Genomic DNA, 21,353 nt, shown 5'->3' with positions numbered 1-21,353 from the left:
CCCAAGGCCCACTAATGCCTGACCATCTCCAGGCAACAGGCTACCTGCCTGGCTGCAACCACCTGAACGTCTCTCACCAAAGGGAGAGCGGGCTGCCTGTGTGCCCCGGGCCGGCAGCACGTCTTAACTGATCCTCTGGCCTCTCTTCGATTGGCCGGAAGACCAACAGGCTCAGTATCTGACCACCCGCTGTAACTCCCAGCTGTGTCCAGGGGATGCTTCTCCCGACAGCTGGCCGGCTAGCTCACAGCTCTCGTTCTGTTTCCTCCTGAGCCCAGAGAAATGTACTCCAGCCCTCAGCCTGGGCATCGCCCTTCTCAGCCAGGGAACTAGGTCTCCTCGGTGGATGGGCCTTCACTCCTGCTCAGGCTGCTACAGTGGAGGAAGCGCGCCACAGGGGGTCTCGTTGCCATGGAACCCGCCCATGACCTCCTCAACCCCTCTAGCCTGAGGACGGGGCCACCGCTCCTGGGACTGGGTGCCCCTGCCTGTCCTCTGATCTATGCTGATCCCTGGCCTTTGGGGCCTGAATCCCACTATCTCCTGCTAGCTGACTGCACACTTATGCCTCATGAAAGTTGAACAAGGACCACTCTACATCATTTGAGGCTCCTGACCCAACCTGTGGACCCCAATTCGGGCAACCCCGCCTTCCAATCCCAGCACCCAGATGCCCCCTTCCTCCAGGGCACAGCGACTTAGCCCTGCAAGAGAAAGAAGAGGAATCAATCTAGGTCCCCTCTCCCTCCTGTCCCAGCCAGCTCGCCACCCCCTTCCCCGCCTCTTGCCTTTTTGGGAGGACAATATAATCCGGGTCTTCAAACCTGAGCTTATTTCTGCTTCTTCCTCCGGCAGACTGGCCTCATTCATCAGGCTTCACCCTGGATCCTGGGAACCCAGCCCCTTGTGTAAACACAGGGAGGGCCCATGCAGGTCCCCAGGGGAGGCCTGGGGTGTGGGGCCCAGGGTATGAGGCCCCAAACCGGGAGCACTCACCAGGCTGCTTCCCCAGAGGCCAGTGGCCCGCCAGACTCAGGTTTCAGGAAAGGGGGTGCCTCACCTGTCCCCACAGCAGCCCCACCTCCACACTTCCCTATCCAAGCCTGCCCAGTATCTTTAGTGCAGGGGAGGGGAACACGGGTCCTTTAAGAGGGTGTGGCTAATCCCAGGAAGCAGGTGCTGGAACACCCGACACCTGGCTCTTGGGAAGAAGGCGGGGCTTCCGCAATAGTGGGCTGCAAGGGCCCAACAGGTGGAGGCCCAGAAGCAGAGCTGAGCACAGACCTAGACCGCCAGAGGGCGCCTGCAGGCTGAGGCGGAAGGAAGGCTGATGGAGGATCACCTGGATGGAGGAAGGGCTAATCTCCATGGAAACCTGCTCGGGTGTCCAATTCCCCAAAACAAATGCCTCCTGGCCCACAGGTTCACCTCCCAACTCCATACCCCAATAACACACACAGGGCCATCAGCATCCAAAACCTTTTTAATAATATGATAGGATTTAGCATTAGTTTTTGTAGCCGCGGCTGGCCCGGCGGCCTCTTGCACGCTCGAACTTCCGGCCCTTGGATCGCACGTAGGGTCTGTGGGGAAGAGAAAGGAGGTCAGGGCCGATTGTAGCTGGGAACTCCGCCAGAGATGCTGCCTCCAACAGAGCAGCACAGGACACCAGGAGGGCCTCAGTGATACCAACTGGGCTGCTGGGAGAGCCTGGCCGTGCAGGAAGCCAAGATGGCAAAGTGGGTGGTGAAGCCAGCACCAGGCCGTGGGGGGGTCAACCTGAGACCCAACCTGGGAGATGCCAACTCAGCCTAAAACAGCTGCACCCGTAACACCAGCTGCACAGGGAGCGCAATACGCAGGGGAGCACAGTTTTGAGTCTTGAAGGCAAGTGGGTAGGGTGAGGCGGGGAGCTGTAGGGAGGCCTGAGGCTGGCTAGTGTGAGAAACAAGCACGGCCAGGCCTGGACTGCACTGTGGGAGTCAGGTCTGAAGCACAGGACTGGTATACTCACTTGGTGTGGCTGTGGGGGGTTCCTGGGGCCTTGCCGAAATGCCTGTACACCTCGCGGCCCTTGCGAGGACCTGGGGGAAGAAAGGAAGGGGCAGATCAGGCAGAAACCCAGCACCCAGAGCTCCTGGGCTCAGGATGATGGGGAGGTGGGTGGGGAAGTCCCAGTCTGTCAGCAGTCACACTGCTCACCCCTCACACGGGGACTAAGCCCCACCATGGAGACTAAGCATCGCTCACCAGAAAGCAAGACAGTGCCACAGCCCTTGGGGGAGTCCAGGGCCAGCTGGTCGAAGGTGAGAATCTTGCCCCCAGCCTTGAGGATGCGGCTCCGGGCACGGCTGCTCACACGAAGGGCACACACCTAGGGGACACAGGGGACAGGTGCAGCCAGAGCCTCCTGCACGGCCACCCAGGGGTTGCTGGGACTTACAGTTCGCTGCCCTGGCCTCACAGAGAAGGCCTGCGGCTTGCTCAGCCCTATAACTAACTCCTATTAGAGGGAGCAACCCAAGTGCACAACAGCTGTTTCTATCACTTTGCTTCCAGAAACTCCTTTGAGAATGCAGCAATTCAAGCCATTACACCTTAAGGAACCTGAGGCATAAAAAGATTTAGGGCCTCAGTGGATAGAGCACTGGCCCGTGGACTGAAGGGTCCCAGGTTTGATTCCGGTCAAGGGCACATGGCTGGGTTGCAGGCTCAATCCCCAGTGTGGGGAATGCAGGAGGCAGCCAATCCATGATTCTCTCTCATCATTGATATTTCTCTCTCTCTCTGAAATCAACAAAAAATATATCAAACGAAGAAAAAAGTCTTAGGACTTTGTCCAGAGGTGACAAAGTGACAGAGAAATCTAGACTCGAACCCAGGTTGTCTGGCTCAAGAGCCAGCACTGTCAGCAGCGCCCCAGAGGGGCTTGCCCAGGGACGCAGGACTTCACCCCCACTCAGAGCCCCTCCCCACTCACCTTCAGTTTGGGCACCTCCTGGATTCTCACATCATCAGTTATAGTCCCTACAACTACGGCGGTTTTGCCCTCCCGGCCAGGAAGCTTCATCTTGCGGATCTTTGGGGGAGGAGATACACTTTTAAGTCCTGACTGGGGTCTGAATTCAATCCTGCAGCTTCAGGCACCCAAGGACCAGGACAGCTGGCCCTAAACCCACCCTCAACCTTCTCTCAAACTAGCATAGGCCTAATCTCAGGTTCAAGCAGATTTCTCAACAGACCCGCCCCCCCCGCCCCCCCCAGGAGGGTACTTGACATATAAGACTTGTGTTACGTGACTTGAAGCCTCAGGATGATCTCATGAAGCCACTGTAGCCACCCCTCCTCACAAGGAGAAGGAAAACAAGGCCAAGGGGTCAAGCCAGTTGAAATGAACTCTAACTTGAGGGTCAGAGCGCCAAGCCCACCCTCCTTCCCAGAGCCCAGCTCCTGACACAATCCAGTTGCTCCCAGGCTGGCTATGCCGCCCGCCCCCCTCAGCAGCCCCTCACCATCCGGGAAAGGGACAGAGGCGGCCGGTTGGTGCGACTCATAAACAACCTCTTCAGCACCACCTGGTTGAAAGTGGAGTTGGTTCTTCTGGCCAGAAACCTGTATAGCTGGAGGGAAAGGGAAAATGAGGAATGAGAATTTCCAGGCCACGCTCCCCTCCCTCTCAAAACTTCCTAAGGGCAAACAAATGGCTTCTGGCTTTCCCCTATCTCAGTGAGCTCCAGGGAGAGCTAGCCCAGGTCCATCCTGGTCAGGGCCCCACCCCCCAGCTGTATACAGCACAGAAGCTGGAAACATTGAACTTCCCGACGCTTTGAGATGTGAGCCTGGCTGGCAAGCCCCTGGGAGGAGCCTGGGCGACATGAGAATGGAAGCCCTGGACATTGCAGGTTTGGGGTGGCCCTGCCCAAGGGTCACAGGCCCCGACCTCACCTTGACCAACAGCCTTAGGTAGATGTCCTGGCTCTTGGGCTCCTTGCGCCGAACCTTTCGGTCTTTGTTGTGGCGGATGTCGACTCCCTGCAGGGTGAAGGGGAGACCAGAGACCCCACTGTGATCTGCAGATTACTCACCCCATGAACATTCTGTGACTACTTATCCCCCAGAGAGAGCCAGAGCCCTGGTCTCTGCAGAGACAACAAATCCCAGGTCCACCCCTGGGAAAGTCGCTTCAACTCTGGACTTCAAATGACTCCCCTGTAAAAAGGGGCTAACCCTACATGCAAAGCCTTTAGCGTGACACCCAGCACCTTGGGAAGTTTCAACACAGTAGCCACATTAACTTAGTCAACATTTTTATTTCTTTGTAAACTGACTTTTTCAACAATGAGCTTAAGTTCTGATTGCTGCTCCCACACTTGGAGAATGGCCGAAAACATTTACACCAACGGCAGGCGCTAACAACGAACCTTTACTGAGAAGGTTCCCACTTTAGCATTAAAAAAACTCAGGAAGGCCCACCATTCCCCCGCCTGTTTTTGTGGTTTCCTTTCTAGACTGTTATGAATTGTGAAGAACGACTTGACAGCTCCCGTTTAACCGACACTTATGCATGAGTCTATGTGTGAGCACTTCACACAACTTCTTCCCAAACTAGAACCTGAGAGGCGGGATTACTGTGCTCCCATTAACAAGATGGAGCAAGTCGGGCACAGGCTGGGAAAGCCAGATCTCAGGGCGGGCAGGGACCCTAGACTCGCACAGAGGCCTGCCTGTCCCAAAACCCGGGTACGGGACGCTCGACAACCCCCAGAACCTAAGTTTTCAGGATGGGGAGTAACAGATCCTGGCAGGGGCAGCTAAAGGCCGGGAAATGAATGGCTGTGGGACCAGCGCCTAGAATCCTGGCTCCACTTCCTGGCATTTTGACCCCGGTATCACTTAGCCACCTCGTACAATTCGGGCACCTATTCAATGGGAGCTATAATGGAAAAATACGGGAGGGGTGGAGGCTGATATGACTGACGCATCCCTGCTCTTCGGGGGGCCCTAAACAGCCCCGCCACCACAGGAATCACCTCCTTCGGACACCCCCAGGGCCCATGCCTTCTTCTGGCGCGCCCCCAGCCCGAAACCGCGATGGATGGAGGCGGATGGCGGAGCCCCAAGCGCTTCAAATCGCACTCACCATGATGGCGCCTTCTGCTCCTCCAGGTCCGGAAAGAGAGAGCGGAGCCGGGTGGGCGGGGAAAGTCGCAGCTAGCGGCGCTTACGTGACGTCACATTAGCGCGACCCGGCACTCTACGGCGATTAGGGCTTCTCTATGGTGAATCGGACTGACGGCTAGATGGGCGTTTCCGGAATAAGGGCGGGCGGGGGGGGAGTGGACAACCAAAGAGAAAAAAAGGGCCAGCACGTCGGGGGCCTCTCTGGCCCTACCCAGACCCTGGTCTCGATGCTCTTGCGGAAGAAAGGGATCTGGGAGTAAGACAGATGTCGCGCCGACCTGGGAGGACTGGTCGCGCAGTGACTCTCTGGCCCGAAGCCGACAACCTCTCTGTGACTTCAGGAGGACTGGGCGGGCCGAAAGTTGGAGATGAGGAGGCGGGGCAGGAGGGGCTAGTCTAGACCTCTGGGAAACCTCTGACTCCATGCTCGGGTCATTTCCTTATCAGACTGCCTTATCTCGTGTTGTACTTCCCGGCGCGGCCGCAGCTTAGGAAGTCCTACTTGAGGTCTAATCCGAGATCTTCCTGCTGCAGCCCAGTCTATATCAGCCTGCATTTTTACCTTTTAGGTTTCGCTTCTCCCTCTGCCCCCAGAGGGCCCTCCCCTGATCCCTCTTCAGCCTCTGCCACTGATTTTCTCAGCCAGAGAGATTCAAATGGCCCAGCGGGTTCGTTGTGAGGGATGTGCACGGTACTGGAGCGCAGAGGAGGCACACTGAGGTCTCGGGCTTGGGGGTGGAGTAGAGAGAGGGGATGGGTAAAAAAAATTTCGGAGAGGGGCGGAGAGACTTAGAGGGAGACAGAGATTTAGAGGGGAGAAGGAAGAGAGACCCAGAAGGGTAGTGTGGACAAACACTGACTTTGGGGGGAGGGGACCTAGAAAGAGGCGGAAAATGGAGATCCGGGGAGGAGCAGAGACATAGAAATATTAAAATTCCAATAACAGTGTGATTTTGGGCAAATCATTTAATTTCTCTGTGCCTCACTTCCCTTATCTACAAAAAGGGGGTGACAGTAGGCCTGGCACATAGGATGTTGTCCAGCGTTATATAAGTCAGTAAAAATGCATAGGACAGCCAAAACCGGTTTGGCTCAGTGGATAGAGCAGCAGCCTGCGGACTGAAGGGTCCCAGGTTCGATTCCGGTCAAGGGCATGTACTTTGGTTGTGGGCACATCCCCAGTAGGAGGTGTGCAGGAGGGAGCTGATCCATGTTTCTCTCTCATCGATGTTTCTAACTCTCTCTCCCTCTCCCTTCCTCTCTGTAAAAAATCAATAAAATATATTTTAAAAAAATGCATAGGACAATGCTTCCCACATTATAAGTGCTCAATAGAAATTAGGTCCTGGCCAGTTTCTTCAGTGGTTAGAGCGTCAGCACAAGGACCAAAGGGTGGCAGATTCGATTCTCAGTCAAGGGCACATACCTCAGTTGCAGGTTCAATCCCCTGGCCCTGGTTGGGGCGCAAGTGGGAGGCAACCAATTGATGTGTCTCTCTAGTATCCGTGTTTTTCTCTCTCCCTTCCTCCTCCCTCTCCCTCTCTAAAAAATCAGTGCAGCCCTAGCTGGTTTGGTTCAGTGCGTAGAGCATTGGCCTGCAGACTGAAGGGTCCAGGGTTTGATTCTGGTCAAGGGCACATGCCTGGGTTGTGGGCTCGATCCCCAGTAGGGGGCATGCAGGAGGCAACCAATCAATGATTCTCATCATTGATGTTTCTCTCCCTCTCTCCCTTCCTCTCTGGAATCAATTAAAAATATATTAAATTTTTTTTTGTGGAAAAAATAGCCTCAGGTGAGGATTAAAAAAAAATTAGGCTCCACCCCTATTTATTAATTGGCCCTTAGTAGATGAGACAAGGAACTGGTTGGGGCAGTGAAAAAGTTGACCTCTTTCCTCCTTTCTCAGAAAGGCCCTTCCTCGTGGGCTTCAAACACATCCAGCCTGGCCTCCTGTAGTCTGCCCTCGATACTCGTACTTACTCACTTCTTCTCCACAGCGCCAAAGGCGAGGCTGAACCGTGAGGCCTGACTCCTTACCATACCACCCTCCCATGGCCTCCGACCCAGGACCAGGGTCTTGTTGATAACACAGCAGAGGGCTGGCAGATGAATGGACATCTCGAAGCAGAGGAGAGTGGACCAGGTAAGGGTCTATCTGAAGTCAAGATCATACCATGGGACAGTTTCCTCTTCCTCCTTGTCCCTCCCTGTTCCCTCATCTCTGTAACTTGGTCTCTGTCTGTGAGTCCCAGCCTCTTTGGTCAGTGTGTCTGCCTTTCTCTCTGGGCCCCAAGCTCAAGTGCTGTGTTTCCCTGTCTCTCCATCTTACTGGGTTTCTGTTCCTCTCTCTCTGGGTCATCCTTTGGCAGGCGTGTATTACCTGGTGCTGTTGCTACTGTGGGTTGAACACAAGGTACATTGTTGGCAATAAATGAACTCCTTCCTCCATTCATCTCTTTCTAGAAAGCAAGCTCTGTCCCTATCTCCTTTAGCATGTGCCTTTCTCTCTACAATTCTGTCTGTTTCTACATCTCCTGATACTATTCTTGCCTTGATTTCTTTCACCTTCTCCAGATCGTTGCCTCTCTATGTTTCTGTCAACATCTTTGCTTTCTGTCTCTTGGTCTCAGTTCCTCTCAGTCTCTGAGCCTTCAATATTCTCTCCCCTGGCCCTAGCGAGTTTGGCTTAGTGGATAGAGTGTCAGCCTGCGACGGAAGGGTCCTGGGTTTGATTCCCGGTCAGGGCACATGCCCAGGTTTCGGGCTTGATCCCCAGTGGGGGGGCCTGCAGGAGGCAGCCGATCAATGATTCTCTCTTATCATTGTTGTTTCTATCTCTCTCTCCCTCTCCCTTCCTCTCTGAAATCAATAAAAATATTTTTTTTTTTAAAAAAATAGTCTCTCTCCTGTTCACCCCTGATCTAGTGGTCTCACAGATACTGTATCTCCCATCTTTCTTCTGTGTCTCTTGTCATGTAACTGGGTCACTCACTAGGTGGAAGCTTATGTCATGCACCACTCTGGTTTGGGCCCAAGGTAAATAGTTTGTGACATTTTAAAAAGCTGACATACAGTATTACATTAATCTCAGGTGTACATATTACAAAATGATCACAAGTCCAGTTACCACCTGTCACCCTACAGAGTTAATACAATATATATTGACCATAGTCCCCATGCTATACAATACATCCCTATGGCTTATTAATAATTTGTGAATTAATGAGCCTTTCCTCCCTGGCTTTCATTCCGGAAGTGTCAGTCCTTATCTCTCTTTATCTCTCTCTCTGTCATTTTCTGGGTTTTCTTGAGTCCTAACCTTGCACATTCTTAATTCTACTGTCTTTGTCTCTTTGTTTATCTCTCTGCGTCTGTCTATCTTTTTGTTGTTGGTTGTTTTTTTTTGGATCTGACGATCTTTTTTTTTTTTTTAAATATATTTTATTGATTTTTTACAGAGAGGAAGGGAAAGGGATAGAGAGAAACATCGATGAGAGAGAAACATCGACCAGCTGCCTCCTGCACACTCCCCACTGGGGATATGCCCGCAACCAAGTCACATGCCCTTGACCGGAATCGAACCTGGGACCCTTGAGTCCGCAGGCCGATGCTCTATCCATTGAGCCAAACCGGTTAGGGCCTGACGATCTTTTTTAAAAAAATATATATGTTTATTGATTTCAGAGAGGAAGAGAGAGAGAAAAACATCAATGATGAGAGAGAATCATTGATTGGCCGCTTCCTGCAGGCCCCCCACTGGGGACCGAGCCCGCAACCCGGGCATGTGACCTGGTCGGAATCGAACCCGGGACCCTTCAGTCGGCAGGCCGGTGCTCCATCCACTGAGCCAAACCGCCTAGGGCTGACGCTCTCTATCTTAAGAGACAACATTCTCTCTGCAAGTCTCTCATTGCCTCTGACTGCTTCTCTGGGTCTCTTACTAACGCCCTTTGCATATCTCTGGGTCTTTGTTACCTGTGTTAGGGTCTGTCTCTATCTGCCTCTAGAGACCTCCTTCCATGCCCCTTCTCTTTTATAAATCCAATGAATGGACTGGCCCATTTACCCTCAACAAACATGGCGATCTGGTCCCTGGCTGTAGAGTCGTGACAGCGGCGTGATGCGCGCCTGCCCTCAACTACAATGGCAGCGGATCTCGCGAGCTTCCGCCTCTCCCGTGGCAGCCCCTGCGCCAAGCTCGCGGGTCGCTGGACCCACCCCCCACGCCCCCTCATTGGTGCGTCTCAGGCCAGCCGCACGGCCATTGGCTGAGTGGAGCCACACTCCCCCCACACACACACCCCTGGGTCAGATGGGGGTGGTTGGTGCTGACTTGAGGGGCAGCTTGGAGGAGGACCAGGCTTGTGAGGAGGGTGCGGGGGTCCGGGCAGGGACCCGAGTCTGGGGGACCGCGGGACCAAGAGGAACGGAGAGACGCAGGCCCGGGACTGGGGTACCAGGGCTGTGGGATGGAGATGGAGAACCAGAACCGGGGCTGAAGGATCCAGGAATGGAAACCCAGGTCTGGGACTGGGTTGTGGAAATCGGGGTGGGGCGTGGGGAAGTAGAGGCCCTGGACAGGGGGAACTGGAGACAAAGACTCAGGCTTATGGATTGGGAGACCTACGGATAGAGACCCAGGCCCGGGTCTGGGGTACTTGGAGGGGAGGAGAGAATGGAAACCAGGCCAGAGACTTGCGGACTAGAGACAGAGGACTCGGACCCAGGACTGGGGGAGATCTAGGGCTCTGCCTAAACCTGAATTGAGATGGGGTGGGGGAGCCTGAGGGAACTGCCAGGGCAGGGGGCAGAGGTGACTCAGGGTGAGGCCACAGATGGGGGTGTGTCTGGGGCAGCTGAGGGGCAGGACTGGCAGGTGGCTGGGTGGGTGGAGCAGAGGGGAACAAAGGTGAGTAAGGAGGAGGAGGCCGCAGAAGCAAGGCAGAGGGCAGGGGGAGAGCCTCTGGGGAGGGGACCTCACGCCTGGCTCCCATTCCCTCCCTGCAGAGCAGGCAGCCAGATGCCCAGGTCAGTGCTCAGGGTCCAGCTCTGAAACCCTGTCCCTTGCAGGTGCCTGCATGTGGCTCCTCTAGCTCTCTGACTCCTCAGTCCCTCCATGTCACATCCCTTTCTTAGTCTTTACTGGTGTCCGCATCTTCTACCTCCTGCCTCTGTCTTCTCTTTTTCTCCCTTGTCTTTTCGGCCCTACACTTTTACTCTCCTTAGTATCTTCCATCATCCTAGTTTCATCTCATTAAGCTGTTGTCTCCTCTCAGTGTTTCTCTGGCTCTCAAATCTCATCCCTCTTTTTCTTTGTGTCCAGGTGTCTCTCCCTTGTTACTTTCTCCATCTGGAGATGACTGATGTGTGTGTTTTGTTTTTCTCTGTCTTTGCATGTCCCTTTTTGCCTAATTTCCCCCCAAAGCCCTTATTACCCAACACACTATGTTTCTTTATCTTGTTTTTCTGTTTGATGATTAAAATATAAACTCTATGAAGGCAGGGGGTTTTGTCCATTTTGTTCCCTGCTATGTTGGCTAGGCCTGGCATTGTGATTGGCACATGGAGGGTACCGAATAATTATTTAGGGGATGAATGAGTGAATGTTTGCATGCCTGGGTGTGGACCCTGCAGAATGCTGGCTTTCCTGTCCAACTGATCCCTTCCCTGCTTCCTCGGGGTCTCCCCACACTTGTCTGGGCCTGTCTGTCTCCGGTGCACCCATGACTGTTCCTCATTGTCTCTCCCAGTCCACAGGCCCTGCCCATTTCCCTCCACCTGACATGGGGGTCCTGGATTCTGACTCTTGTCCTTCTTTCCCACAGAGGCCAGACCAGGAGCTGAGCTGGAGCTGGGGCCACAGGCTTAGGACTGCCCAGGACAGGCCCGGAGCCATGGCCCCACCACCGCTGTCACCCCTGGCCACCAGCACTCCACTCCTGCATGGCGAGTTTGGCTCCTACCCAGCCCGAGGCCCACGCTTTGCCCTCACTCTCACACCACAGGCTCTGCACATCCAGCGGCTACGCCCAAAGCCTGAAGCCAGGCCCCGGGGCGGCTTGGTCCTGCTGGCCGAGGTCTCAGGCTGTTGCACCCTGCGCAGCCGCAGCCCCTCTGACCCAGCGGCCTACCTCTGCATCTACACTTACCCTCGGGGCCGGCGTGGGGGCCGGCGCAGAGCCACACGTACCTTTGGGGCTGATGGAGCAGCCACCTATGAGGAGAACCGGGCTGAGGTCCAGCGCTGGGCCACTGTCCTCACGTGTCTGCTCCGTGGACTGCAGCTGCCTGGGAATGGGGGTGAGGTCCTGGGCAAGCTCGGAGTCTCTGCGGATCTCCCTCTGTGGGCATCTCTGTCTACTTTTCTGTGTGCTGTGTAATGTCTCTGTAATGAAAGTGCTACCAGACAGGCATAGCTACAGAAGGAACAAAAGCACAGGCCGAGGAAACTTATTTATGTCTGCTGCTCCCTCACTAGGTTTTGTCTCTTCCTTCCCCTTCCATGGGTCCTGACCACGGGTGAGTCAGAGGCCCCCGGGCCGATGAGAGCAGCAGACTGAGACGTGATCAGTCACCACCCAGGGCACCCAGAGGTGGCATCTAGAACATTAGCCTAGGGCAGTGGTCGGCAAACTCATTAGTCAGCAGAGCCAAATATCAACAGTACAACGTTTGAAATTTCTTTTGAGAGCCAAATTTTTTAAACTTAAACTTCTAACGCCACTTCTTCAAAATAGACTCGCCCAGGCTGTGGTATTTTGTGGAAGAGCCACACTCAAGGGGCCTAAGAGCCGCATGTGGCTCGCGAGCCGCAGTTTGCCGACCACTGGCCTAGGGGGGCCCACAGAAGGCTTTCAGGCAGAGGACCCCCACCCGGGGGCCTCGGTTGGCACAGGACGGTCAAGATTCAAGGGTCCCCATCTGGTGGGACTTGGTCCTCCAGGCTCCTGCTGGCTGCCTGGGGGATGGTCCTAAGGGATGGTGACAGTAATGGAGCCTCGCAGAGTGAAGCAACCTGATCTGGGATCTGGGTGTTTGTGAGGAACGGAGCTCTCCTTCCTCCCACACGTGGGTCCAAAGGGCACTGGGATTAGACACCCAAGCCCTGTCTTTGTCTCAGAAGGGGGTGGCCTGGGCACGTGAAGCCTGGGAGGCAAAAAAATGAGGCTCTGGTGCCAGCCCTCCAGCCGTCTATTGGGGGCTGTTTGCAGTTGCTGTTTCTGAGGTCAGGGGCCTGGGTCTCTGGCTTCTATGGACTCCTTCCCCTCTCTCTGCAGAAATCACCTCCCATCTTCTGCCAAGACCACCCCGATTGCTTCTATTGGTCAATCCCTTTGGTGGGAGGGGCCTGGCCTGGCAGTTGTGTAAGAACCACGTGCTGCCCATGATCTCTGAAGCTGGGCTGTCCTTCAACCTCATCCAGACAGGTAAGGGCGGTGTCAGGATGGAAGGCGAGGGCTTGGGGCTGAACTGCGTCCTGGGGGGTGGAAGAGCCTGCCTCACCTCCTGGTTTCCCACATTAGAACGACAGAACCATGCTCGGGAGCTGGTCCAGGGACTGAGCCTGAGCGAGTGGGATGGCATCGTCACAGTCTCAGGAGATGGGCTGCTGTATGAGGTAGGACAGGAGGCCTGGGCCCCGAGCCCTGGGGGGGCTGTGGAGGCCAGGAACAGTACCCAGGTGTCTGGTTTCCGGCCCTCCAGGTGCTGAATGGACTCCTAGATCGCCCTGACTGGGAAGAGGCTATGAAGACGCCTGTGGGCATCCTCCCCTGTGGCTCTGGCAACGCACTGGCTGGAGCCGTGAACCAGCATGGGGGGTAGGTGGGCTTTTCCTGCCTCCGGTGAGCCTGAGGGTACCCTGAAGGAGGGATAACGGAGCGGGCACATCTTCCCCTCCCGCTGCCAGTCCACTGTCAGGTTCATCAGCCCGGTATTTTGGCGGGTCTTGTTCCCAGTATCCCTAGAGCCTAGAACTGTGCCTGGCACACAGGTGACACGTAGTGAATGCTTGTGGGATGGATGGAGAGGGAACCTGGCCCAGTAAGAAGAGTCCATCTGGAGGTGGCCAGATGGCCGTGGGTGGGCCTGGGGACATGGCCGGCCTGGTCCCCTGCTGTCTGCCTGTCTCCTCCCCGCTTTGCACTCTGTCTGTCACCCAGCCCTGTTCACTCTTTCTCACTGTCAACCCATCTCTGGCTCTGAAGGTTTGAGCAGGCCCTGGGCATTGATCTGCTGCTCAATTGCTCACTGCTGCTCTGCCGGGGTGGCTGCCGCCCGCTGGACCTCCTCTCTGTGACCCTGGCCTCGGGCTCCCGCTGTTTCTCCTTCCTGTCTGTGGCCTGGGGCTTCGTGTCAGACGTGGACATCCAGAGTGAGCGCTTCAGGGCCTTGGGCAGTGCCCGCTTCACACTAGGCACGGTGCTGGGCCTTGCCACACTGCACACCTACCGTGGACGCATCTCCTACTTACCTGCCACCGTGGAGCCTGCCTCACCCACCCCTGCCCATGGCCTGCCCCGTGCCAAATCAGAGTTGACCCTGGCCCCCGTCCCAGCTCGAACCGTGGCCCACTCACCCCTTCATCGCTCTGTATCTGACCTGCCCCTGTCACTGCCTCAGCCTGCCCTGACCTCCCCTGACTCACCTGAACCAATACCCGTCCTGTCACTCAATGGTGGAGGCCCAGAGCTGGCCAGGGACTGGGGCGGGGCTGGGGATCCTCCACTGTCCCCAGACCCACTGCTGCCCTCGCCCCCTGGCTCCCCCAGATCAGCTCTACTCTCACCCATCACTGAGGGGGGACCAGAAATGCCAGCATCCTCTGGGCTACTGCCTCCCACCCCTGATGGTGACCCAGTAGTCATCTCTACTGGAGGCCCACCAGACCACCTGCTTCCTCCTCTGGGTACCCCACTACCCCCAGGTTGGGTAACGCTGGAGGGGGACTTTGTGCTCATGTTGGCCATCTCCCCCAGCCACCTGGGGGCTGACCTCGTGGCAGTTCCCCACGCGCGCTTTGATGACGGCCTGGTGCACCTGTGCTGGGTGCGCGGTGGCATCTCGCGAGCTGCGCTGCTGCGCCTTTTCCTGGCCATGGAACGTGGTAGCCACTTCAGCCTGGGCTGCCCGCAGCTGGGCTATGCCGCAGCTCGTGCCTTTCGCCTCGAGCCGCTCACTCCTCGCGGAGTGCTTACGGTGGACGGGGAGCAGGTGGAGTACGGGCCCCTGCAGGCTCAGGTGCATCCGGGCCTAGGTACGCTACTCACTGGGCCTCCAGGCCGCCCTGGGCGAGAGCCCTGAACCTCAAAACTTGGAGCCTGCTAGGGGCGGGGCCTACATACCAAGGGGGTGGGGCCTTCGCTAGGGGCGGGGCCTGGCTGCTAGTTAGGTCTGAGGCCCCCGCGTGCAAGGGAGCCCCTGTCTCAGGACTGTGCCCGCCTCCTGGGGACCAGTGGTGATGCTAGAGGGTGGCCCGAATGCCAAGGGATGAGGGCCATTAGGGTCACAGGAAAGTGGGCTCGCCCGGGAGGGTAGTGCCTGGCCAATGAGGGCGCAGCTCAGACCAGACCCTTGCTTCCAGCTCCTGAAAGACCAGGTCAGCTGAGGGCGGAGCCTCTCATACCGCGTCACCTAATGATGGGGCTTGGGATGTACGGGCTGGCCAGTCAGGGCCGGGTCTCGCCCTGTCCACTCCGGTGCCTCCATTTAATTGGCCAGGAGGGGCAGGTTCCCCTGGGCCAACGCTCACATTTGCACTAAGGTTCCGCCCCGTCCGTGTGGGCGGGCAGTTCATTCCCGTTTTCTGTCTCCTGTGCGTCTCCAGACCCCAATCTTCAAAGCAATTGAAAAGGTCTATGCAATAAAGGCAGTCGCTACATTCCTCTTAGACCCTCGCCCCTGCCTCTGTCCGGCAGCCCGTGGGAGGGATCAGAATCGGCACTTCCAGCAGCTCCTGCCTTTCATGGCCCGGAGCCCAGACGTACCCACAGACTGCGGCCAGTGACCCCCTGGCCTTGACCTGGGGCCAGGGAGCTGCCTCCTCCCCACGACAGCTGGCTCTGGGGTTATCAAGATTTATTCAGGATAGTGTTAACGGAGGCGATGGGAGGGTGGGGTCCCCGACGTGCCGGAGGCACACACAGAGGACCCTCCCCGCCCCCGCTAGGGAGGGGGGAGGCTCGCTTTTTCTTAAAAATATAAATGTATTTATCTGCATCGTCACGTCCCTGGGGCACCCAGCTGGCCGGCCCGTGGACCACAGGATGGGGAGGAAAGGGGGTGTCAGGGCGCAAGTCTGAGTGAGGTGGAGGAGAGCTCCGCCGGGTGGGGGTGGGGCGCAGCCTCAAAGGGCTCCGTGCTGGGCCTGGTAGCGGGACAGCACAGCGCGGTAGTGGGACAGCTCCTGGCGCACGGCCACCACCTCCTGCCTCAGCAGGGCGTTCTCCTTCTCCAGGAAGGCCGCCCGCACCGATATCTGGTTCTCCTTAAGCCGCCGGGCGTCGCGGGACCGCTTGGCTGCCTCGTTATTCTTGTACCGCCGACTCCAGTACTTCTCGTCCTGGGGGTGCAGAGGTGGAAAAGCACTGAGGTCCAGAGGGCCCCCAGCCACAGCGAAAGAAGAGGGAGGAGCAGCTTTGCTTGTTCCTTCAAGGACCTGAGGGAATCTAAAGGAACTTCACGGCTGCTGCTTGCTCAGCAGTGGGGTCTAAAGGATACGGGGTCTCCCCTGAGATGGGTATCCAAGGGTCTGCCCATCTAGGGTCCTGGTTGCTAAGGAGAACAGGACCCTAGCAAAGGCTAGGGCATGAGAGGGCCTCCCACCCCCAACAAATGGGCCTCAAGTCTCCAGTGTGCAAAGCAGAGGCCCCCCTCCTCACTTGACAAAGGGCTACAGTTAGCTTCTGGTTGCTAAGGATGCTTGTTCCATAGCAACAGGGCTTTCAGGGTGTGAGATCCCAGTGAAAAGCACTGCCCTATACATCACCTTCCCAGATCCTGGTTGCTAAGGAAAGTCCAGCCTCCCCAGTGCAGGGATTTGATGTCCCATAAAGTCCTCCCATAGCTGGTCCCTTTGGCCCTTGTTGCCAAGGCAACTTCATCCCTCCTCATCAAACAAAACTAAAGTCTAAGTGGTCCCAAAGACTGCAGCTGGTCTCTGAACTGGCCTTGAATAGAAATAAGCCATGGGCTTGCGCCCCCCTCCCCCACCCAACAGGTCCCAGTTGTGCTTTAGTGAAGGAGCTATCCTGAGCCCTCCCCACAAGACTATGCCCAGGGGTCTTTAGTCCTAGAATTTGGTTGCAAAGGCAGGCCACTCCTTACTGCCAAGGAGCGCCCAGAGTTCTGAAACATGCTCCCTGACCCCCATTTAATTAAAGCCTAGTTCCTGCTTGCTAGGGCAAATCCAGCCCCTGGCAACAGGGTCCTGTGGCAGGAGGAACACTGATCTAGATTGGGCCTGTAGGCCTGTCTTAGCTGCTTTGAGCAGTTGTGTCTTACATGGAGGCATGGCAAAGCCTTGTGAGAGAAGCCCAGGCACCTCTTGTTGGGGGAGACCCCAGAATTGGAAGAGAGAATGCTAGAAAGATGAGTCACTGCCCAAAGCACCCAAATCGGAATGTGGTCCCGACTGACAATCAGAACTAGAGGCTTCTTGCCAATGAGGCAGTTCAGACCCAGGAAATAAGGGCCTAGAGGGCTGACAAAGTCTGCGTCCTAGGCAGATGCAATCACACCAAAGGATGCCTCAAATCAGAGATCAAAAGACAAGCCCTAGCCTGACTGGCTGATAAGAGACAGACTGATAACCCATTGCTGAAAAATGCTGTCCTTAGCAACTGAGCTCAGCAGAGCCTGAAGCCTGCCCCACTGAAAGGTTGGGTCCAGCTGACAGGAGAAGCTCCAAATCTGTACAAATGGGTCCAGCAGGGCTGGCTCTGTCTGTGTCCCATAATTATGCCATCTTCATAAATCTCAAGCCCAAAACTTTGCCCCCTTGCATCCCATGGCCAAGGAGGACTGGCCCTTGGCTGTAGAAGAACCGGAGAGTTAATCCTAGTAAGAACCCAGACCCGAGCGTGAGGAGCCCTGGCTGTGGGGGCTGCGCTGGCCAAGCCTGTGTCCTACAACTGGTGGTGCTCACCTTCTGCTCCTCTGGCACCTGGATCTTCCTCGCCTTCTTCATGATGGGCTGGGGCTTAAGTTCCTCCTCTGAGAATCGATGTCTCCGAGGGTCAAAGGTCTCATGGCCTGGAATGCTTGACAAGGCTAAATCAGCAGGGTCAGGTTCAAAGGTCATCAGCACCTCCACGGTATCTGGGTCCACAGGGCTGGGTGTGTCCCGAGAGGTCAGGCCTTTGGGAAATAAAATGGATCACCTGAGTGGGTAGTTATTTTGGGAAGGAAGTTCCCAGATGCTACCCTCTACGCAGGTATCATATCCACCACAATGAAGGCTAACACAGTTTGCCAGGGAACAACCCTCATATAAAATATGAAGGTTCCCTAAGCCATAAATATGCTTAGAAATAATGAAACCAACTCCACTTTTACAAACAGGGAAACTGAGGCCCAATCATTACTTAACGTGCCCTAAGTTATACTTGAGTCTGGGCTATTGCTTCTAAAACCTCAGGCCTTCAGAGTCAGTGTTAGTTTCTTCCCCATAGGCTAGCCTGAATCCTTACCGAATCCCTGGCCAATGCCTAGACCTGTTCAGGAAAATGGAATCCAATGCTCTGAAAAGACTTCAAGAGCCTCTTAAGAACTATTAGCTCTCAGGAGTTAGGGAAGAGAAGCAGAAAGGGCTCTGAGATCCCAGGAGGTTGGTTCAAGGGGGGCAGGTGGCCTGTGCCTTTAAGAACGAACAAGCAGGGTCAGCTGAGGACACCGGTTCAGGGCCGAGTCACGTGCGGGCGCCTGCTTCCTCCGCACCCCGCCAGCCGCCGGGGCTCCCTCACGTTTCCCAAGCTCCGTCCCCTCGCGCGTGACCGCGCGTGCGCGAAGCACGGAGGAGGTTAGGAGAGGACTCACGTGGCGCGGGAGTGTGCGGCTGGGAGGGGGAGGGCCCTGGTTCTGCCCGGAGGGTGGACCAATGGCAGGTGTGTCCAGGATCCCCGACCTGCTGCCAGACCCTGGAGACCCCAAGATGCCAGAGGGAGCACACCTTTCCTCTCCCTCCTTCGGGTCTCAGCTCGAACTTCTTAACCTCCAAGGATCCAGTCCCCCCATTCTCTCTGGGGAACACAGGAAAATCGACCCCCTCGATCTTCTCCCTAGGGTCCTGATCCCCTCGCCTCTGGGGTGCACACGATTCTGGAATCCCAGGCCCCTCCTTTTCCAGGAATATAGGAAGATCGGCCCTCACCTCAATGGAAGAGCTAGAATGAAGTTCCTCGGCCTTCTCCCCTCTGGAGTGCAGGACCCGGAGCCCTAGACCCTTTCCAATGGGGGACCCAGAAACCAGGGCTGACAGTCCCTTATGTGTAGGGAACCAGTCTGTGCCCAGCCCTCGCCTTCTCCCCAGTAGAGGGTCTAGGAGTTAGGTCCTATCCCAGTTCCACCCATTCCGGGCCCAGAATATGGGGGTACAGTCCACTTCTCACTAAATAACTCCGGTGTTGTGGGCTCCCAGTCCTGGCTCCACCACTCCCCTCGTCCCACAGAAAAAATCCACACTACCGCCCCACTAGGCAGACTTCCTGGAATTTGGGGCCCCAAGTCCCTCCTCTCTTATGAGTCCTGGAGACCCAGCCTTTGATCCTGTGATTAGGGGACACGAAATCCGACTCTTCTCCCAGCTTCTCTTAACTAGGGGGCCCAGAATCCAGGAGCGCGGCCCGGGTCCCACCGACCCGCGCCCAGTGTCGCACAGCCCCGCCCACTGTCGACTAAGTCCCGCCCACCGAGGCCCTGCCCCCGCCGCTGCACCTGCGCGGTGGCCGCCGGCGGCCCCGAGGGCGGCCCGGGCGGGGGCGTGCCCCGGCGAGGAGCGAGGGGAAGCCGAGCCGCAGGAGCCGGGTCCGGGGGAGGGTGCGGGCGTGCGCACGGGCGAGAGTGCCGGGGACGGGCCACCGTGGGGCGGTGGACTGGGAGGGAGCCCGTGCTCCAACAGAAAGGCGTCCAGGTCCACGTACTCCACGTCGCCGAACGGCAGCGTCCGCTCCCACAGCAGCGGCGCTAACAGACTCGGGCCCGGAGCGGTCGCTGGTCGCCCCCGGGGGGACCCGCCGCCCACCGCCGCCGCAGCGGGGGCATCCGCCGGGCCCGCCGTCTCCAGGCCCGGCCCGGGAACCGTGGCTGCCGGCAGAGCCGCCTTGCGCTCCTTTTCCTTCAGGAGACCTGGGGGCCAGGAAGACAGGGCAGGGTCGGGAGGAAGAGGAAGATAGAGACGGAGAAGAGACCCCGCGACAGGGAGACACCAGCAAAGGGAGGACAGAGACCACACAACGGAGATCCAGAGAAAGAGGAGACAGAAGGGGTTGGAGAGAGACCGGAGAGGGAGGGCAAGGACCCAGAAAGAGGAGGGGACAGAGACTCAGAGAGGCAAAGAGACCCAGAGAGAAAGGTCAGAGACGGGGGCGGCAGATACACAGAGAGGGGGACAGAGATCGAGAGAGGGACAGAAACTCAGAGGGGGAGGACAGGGACCCAGAGAGAGGGGAGGCCAGAGATGCAGAGAAAGATGGGGACAGAGACCCAGTAAGGGACAGACATAGAAGAGGGACGGAAGTTCAGACAGGTAGGGGAGGGTTGGGCAGGTGAGAGAAAAAAGACGGCTCTGTGATTCCTCTGTAACCTACCCCCACCCCTTACTGTACCCCCTCTCCCTACCCCCACACTCTGTAAGGGACAGGAAGAGGCTCTATTCCTGGGGCACATTCCTCATCCCTAGACTCCATGTGACCCCAGGAGGCCCCGCCCAAGCCCGTGTCACTACCGTGTGAGCATCAGACACACCCCCTCTCTCCTCCCTGGACCTCAGGGGTCCAGGCTCTCGGAACCAAAAGGAAGAGGGGGTTAGGGCCTAGATTCTCGGGCCCTCCGGGAGAAGGACGCTGCGGGAGGGGGGCAGGCCTAGACTCCTGGGTCCTCGTGGTAGACGGGCTTGACAGCCGGTACTTTTGGGTTGTGGGTCCTGAAAGATCTGAGGACCTAAACACCTTAAGTTAAATGGGTAAAGGTTGGGAAGATGGATTCCCCGCACGTAGAAGGTAGCTGTGGACCCCCCTCCCCCAGGGAGTAGGGTGTCTGAGTTGGGCGAGGTGGGGGGCTAGAACTCACAGCTGGCTGGTTCTTTGGGCTTGCTGGTCCCTTGCAGAAGGCTCCGCAGGCCAAGCAGCGCTCCCCCGCCAGGGGGGGCCCCGGCCGGGCCGCCCAGCAGCAGGGGGGCCGGGGTCCTGTCGCTCACGGGCCGCGCCATCGCCGGGCACCTGCCCGCAGGCTTACGGGCTCATGGAGAGGCGAAGAGCTGGCCTGCCGGTCAGCGGTACACTCCTGTGGTTCGGGCGAGTGTCTGCCCAGGGGCGGGCGAGCGTAGCTTGCAAGATTCCAGTATCCAAAACAGTGCAAATCCTAGGAGCGACGGGGATTTGCAGTCCTCGCTGCAGAAACGTGCAACTCTAGAGGGTCCCAGGAGACCATGCAGTCTGGGTGAGGGAATGATCAAATCAGACGGCCAGCTCTTTGCAACAGAGGGCTTAAGGGGACTCAAGGCGCTCCTTCTACAAGGTGGGCGAGCCTGGCTCTTGCAAAATCTGCAGCTCTCTCAACGGAAGGCGCTTTGCAATCTGCACCAAGAGGTGAGCGCAGAGGGGCGGGTGAGGGGGCAGGAGGAGGCGGCAGCCTTGAGGCGTGGCCAAAGCAAACTTCTTTCGCGGAAAAAAAAAAGCCAAACCAAAACACCCGACGCCACAGCGAGCACCCCTCCTCTCGGCCCCCGCCCGCGCACGCCCAGCCCCGCCCGTCTCTTGGGCCATGCACCCCAGCCGCGTGCCTCCCTCGGGCTGAAAGTGCGGGCCAATCGCGTCCCTACCCCTCCACACGCTCAGCCAATGGGACCCGTGGATCGGCCAAGGCCCGGGGTACAGGAGGGGCCCAGTGAGTGAAGTTGCCCAGCCTTTTCGTGGGAGGCGGGACCCTGACCTACATTTGGCCAATGGAAGACGGCG

At 57.1% G+C, this 21,353-nt stretch overlaps 3 protein-coding genes across 6 annotated transcripts; 1 reads left to right on the top strand and 2 right to left on the bottom strand.

Annotated features, from left to right (window-relative positions):
* Positions 1-1,465: 1,465 nt before the first annotated feature.
* On the bottom strand, positions 1,466-5,538 carry RPL18 (ribosomal protein L18). Its single transcript, XM_080645083.1, has 7 exons — positions 5,141-5,538; positions 3,946-4,032; positions 3,513-3,620; positions 2,981-3,079; positions 2,251-2,374; positions 2,015-2,084; positions 1,466-1,583 (listed from the first exon to the last, which is right to left on the bottom strand). Exons 1-7 carry the CDS (start codon positions 5,141-5,143, stop codon positions 1,508-1,510), a joined length of 567 nt encoding a protein of 188 aa, XP_080501209.1. The 5' UTR covers positions 5,144-5,538; the 3' UTR covers positions 1,466-1,507.
* A 212-nt stretch (positions 5,539-5,750) lies between these two features.
* Positions 5,751-15,065, top strand: SPHK2 (sphingosine kinase 2). Of its 4 annotated transcripts, none has more exons than XM_080645080.1 (7): positions 5,751-5,872; positions 7,179-7,324; positions 11,007-11,481; positions 12,459-12,608; positions 12,705-12,799; positions 12,886-13,001; positions 13,389-15,065. In XM_080645080.1, exons 2-7 carry the CDS (start codon positions 7,292-7,294, stop codon positions 14,482-14,484), a joined length of 1,965 nt encoding a protein of 654 aa, XP_080501206.1. In that variant the 5' UTR covers positions 5,751-5,872; positions 7,179-7,291; the 3' UTR covers positions 14,485-15,065. The 4 variants fall into 4 exon arrangements, with proteins under 4 accessions (XP_080501206.1, XP_080501205.1, XP_080501204.1 ...); XM_080645078.1 differs by lacking the exons at positions 5,751-5,872; positions 7,179-7,324 and adding exons at positions 9,483-9,703; positions 10,189-10,209; XM_080645079.1 differs by lacking the exons at positions 5,751-5,872; positions 7,179-7,324 and adding an exon at positions 9,481-9,703.
* Positions 15,066-15,242: 177 nt separating this feature from the next.
* DBP (D-box binding PAR bZIP transcription factor) lies at positions 15,243-21,140 on the bottom strand. Its single transcript, XM_080645077.1, has 4 exons — positions 20,467-21,140; positions 19,114-19,524; positions 17,327-17,538; positions 15,243-15,742 (listed from the first exon to the last, which is right to left on the bottom strand). Exons 1-4 carry the CDS (start codon positions 20,603-20,605, stop codon positions 15,527-15,529), a joined length of 978 nt encoding a protein of 325 aa, XP_080501203.1. The 5' UTR covers positions 20,606-21,140; the 3' UTR covers positions 15,243-15,526.
* Between the last annotated feature and the right edge of the window lie 213 nt (positions 21,141-21,353).

The sequence above is a fragment of the Plecotus auritus genome (assembly GCF_963455305.1).
Source record: "Plecotus auritus genome assembly, chromosome: 10".
NCBI classification, from domain to species: Eukaryota; Metazoa; Chordata; class Mammalia; order Chiroptera; family Vespertilionidae; genus Plecotus; species Plecotus auritus.
This window is presented reverse-complemented; position numbering and strand designations above follow the sequence as displayed.

Coding starts and splice junctions, on each gene's coding strand:
- SPHK2 (XM_080645078.1), top strand. CDS start 9,494: ATGGGGGTGGTTGGTGCTGACTTGAGGGGCAGCTTGGAGGAGGACCAG. Junction 10,210..11,006: donor GCAGGCAGCCAGATGCCCAG/GTCAGTGCTCAG, acceptor TCTTTCCCACAG/AGGCCAGACCAGGAGCTGAG. Junction 11,482..12,458: donor GCAGCTGCCTGGGAATGGGG/GTGAGGTCCTGG, acceptor CTCTCTCTGCAG/AAATCACCTCCCATCTTCTG.
- DBP (XM_080645077.1), bottom strand. CDS start 20,605: ATGGCGCGGCCCGTGAGCGACAGGACCCCGGCCCCCCTGCTGCTGGGC. Junction 17,539..19,113: donor CGCCGGCGGCCACCGCGCAG/GTGCAGCGGCGG, acceptor TATTTCCCAAAG/GCCTGACCTCTCGGGACACA. Junction 15,743..17,326: donor AGGTGCCAGAGGAGCAGAAG/GTGAGCACCACC, acceptor CTGCACCCCCAG/GACGAGAAGTACTGGAGTCG.
- RPL18 (XM_080645083.1), bottom strand. Junction 2,375..2,980: donor AGGAGGTGCCCAAACTGAAG/GTGAGTGGGGAG, acceptor TGTGTCCCCTAG/GTGTGTGCCCTTCGTGTGAG. Junction 2,085..2,250: donor TGGCACTGTCTTGCTTTCTG/GTGAGCGATGCT, acceptor TTCTTCCCCCAG/GTCCTCGCAAGGGCCGCGAG.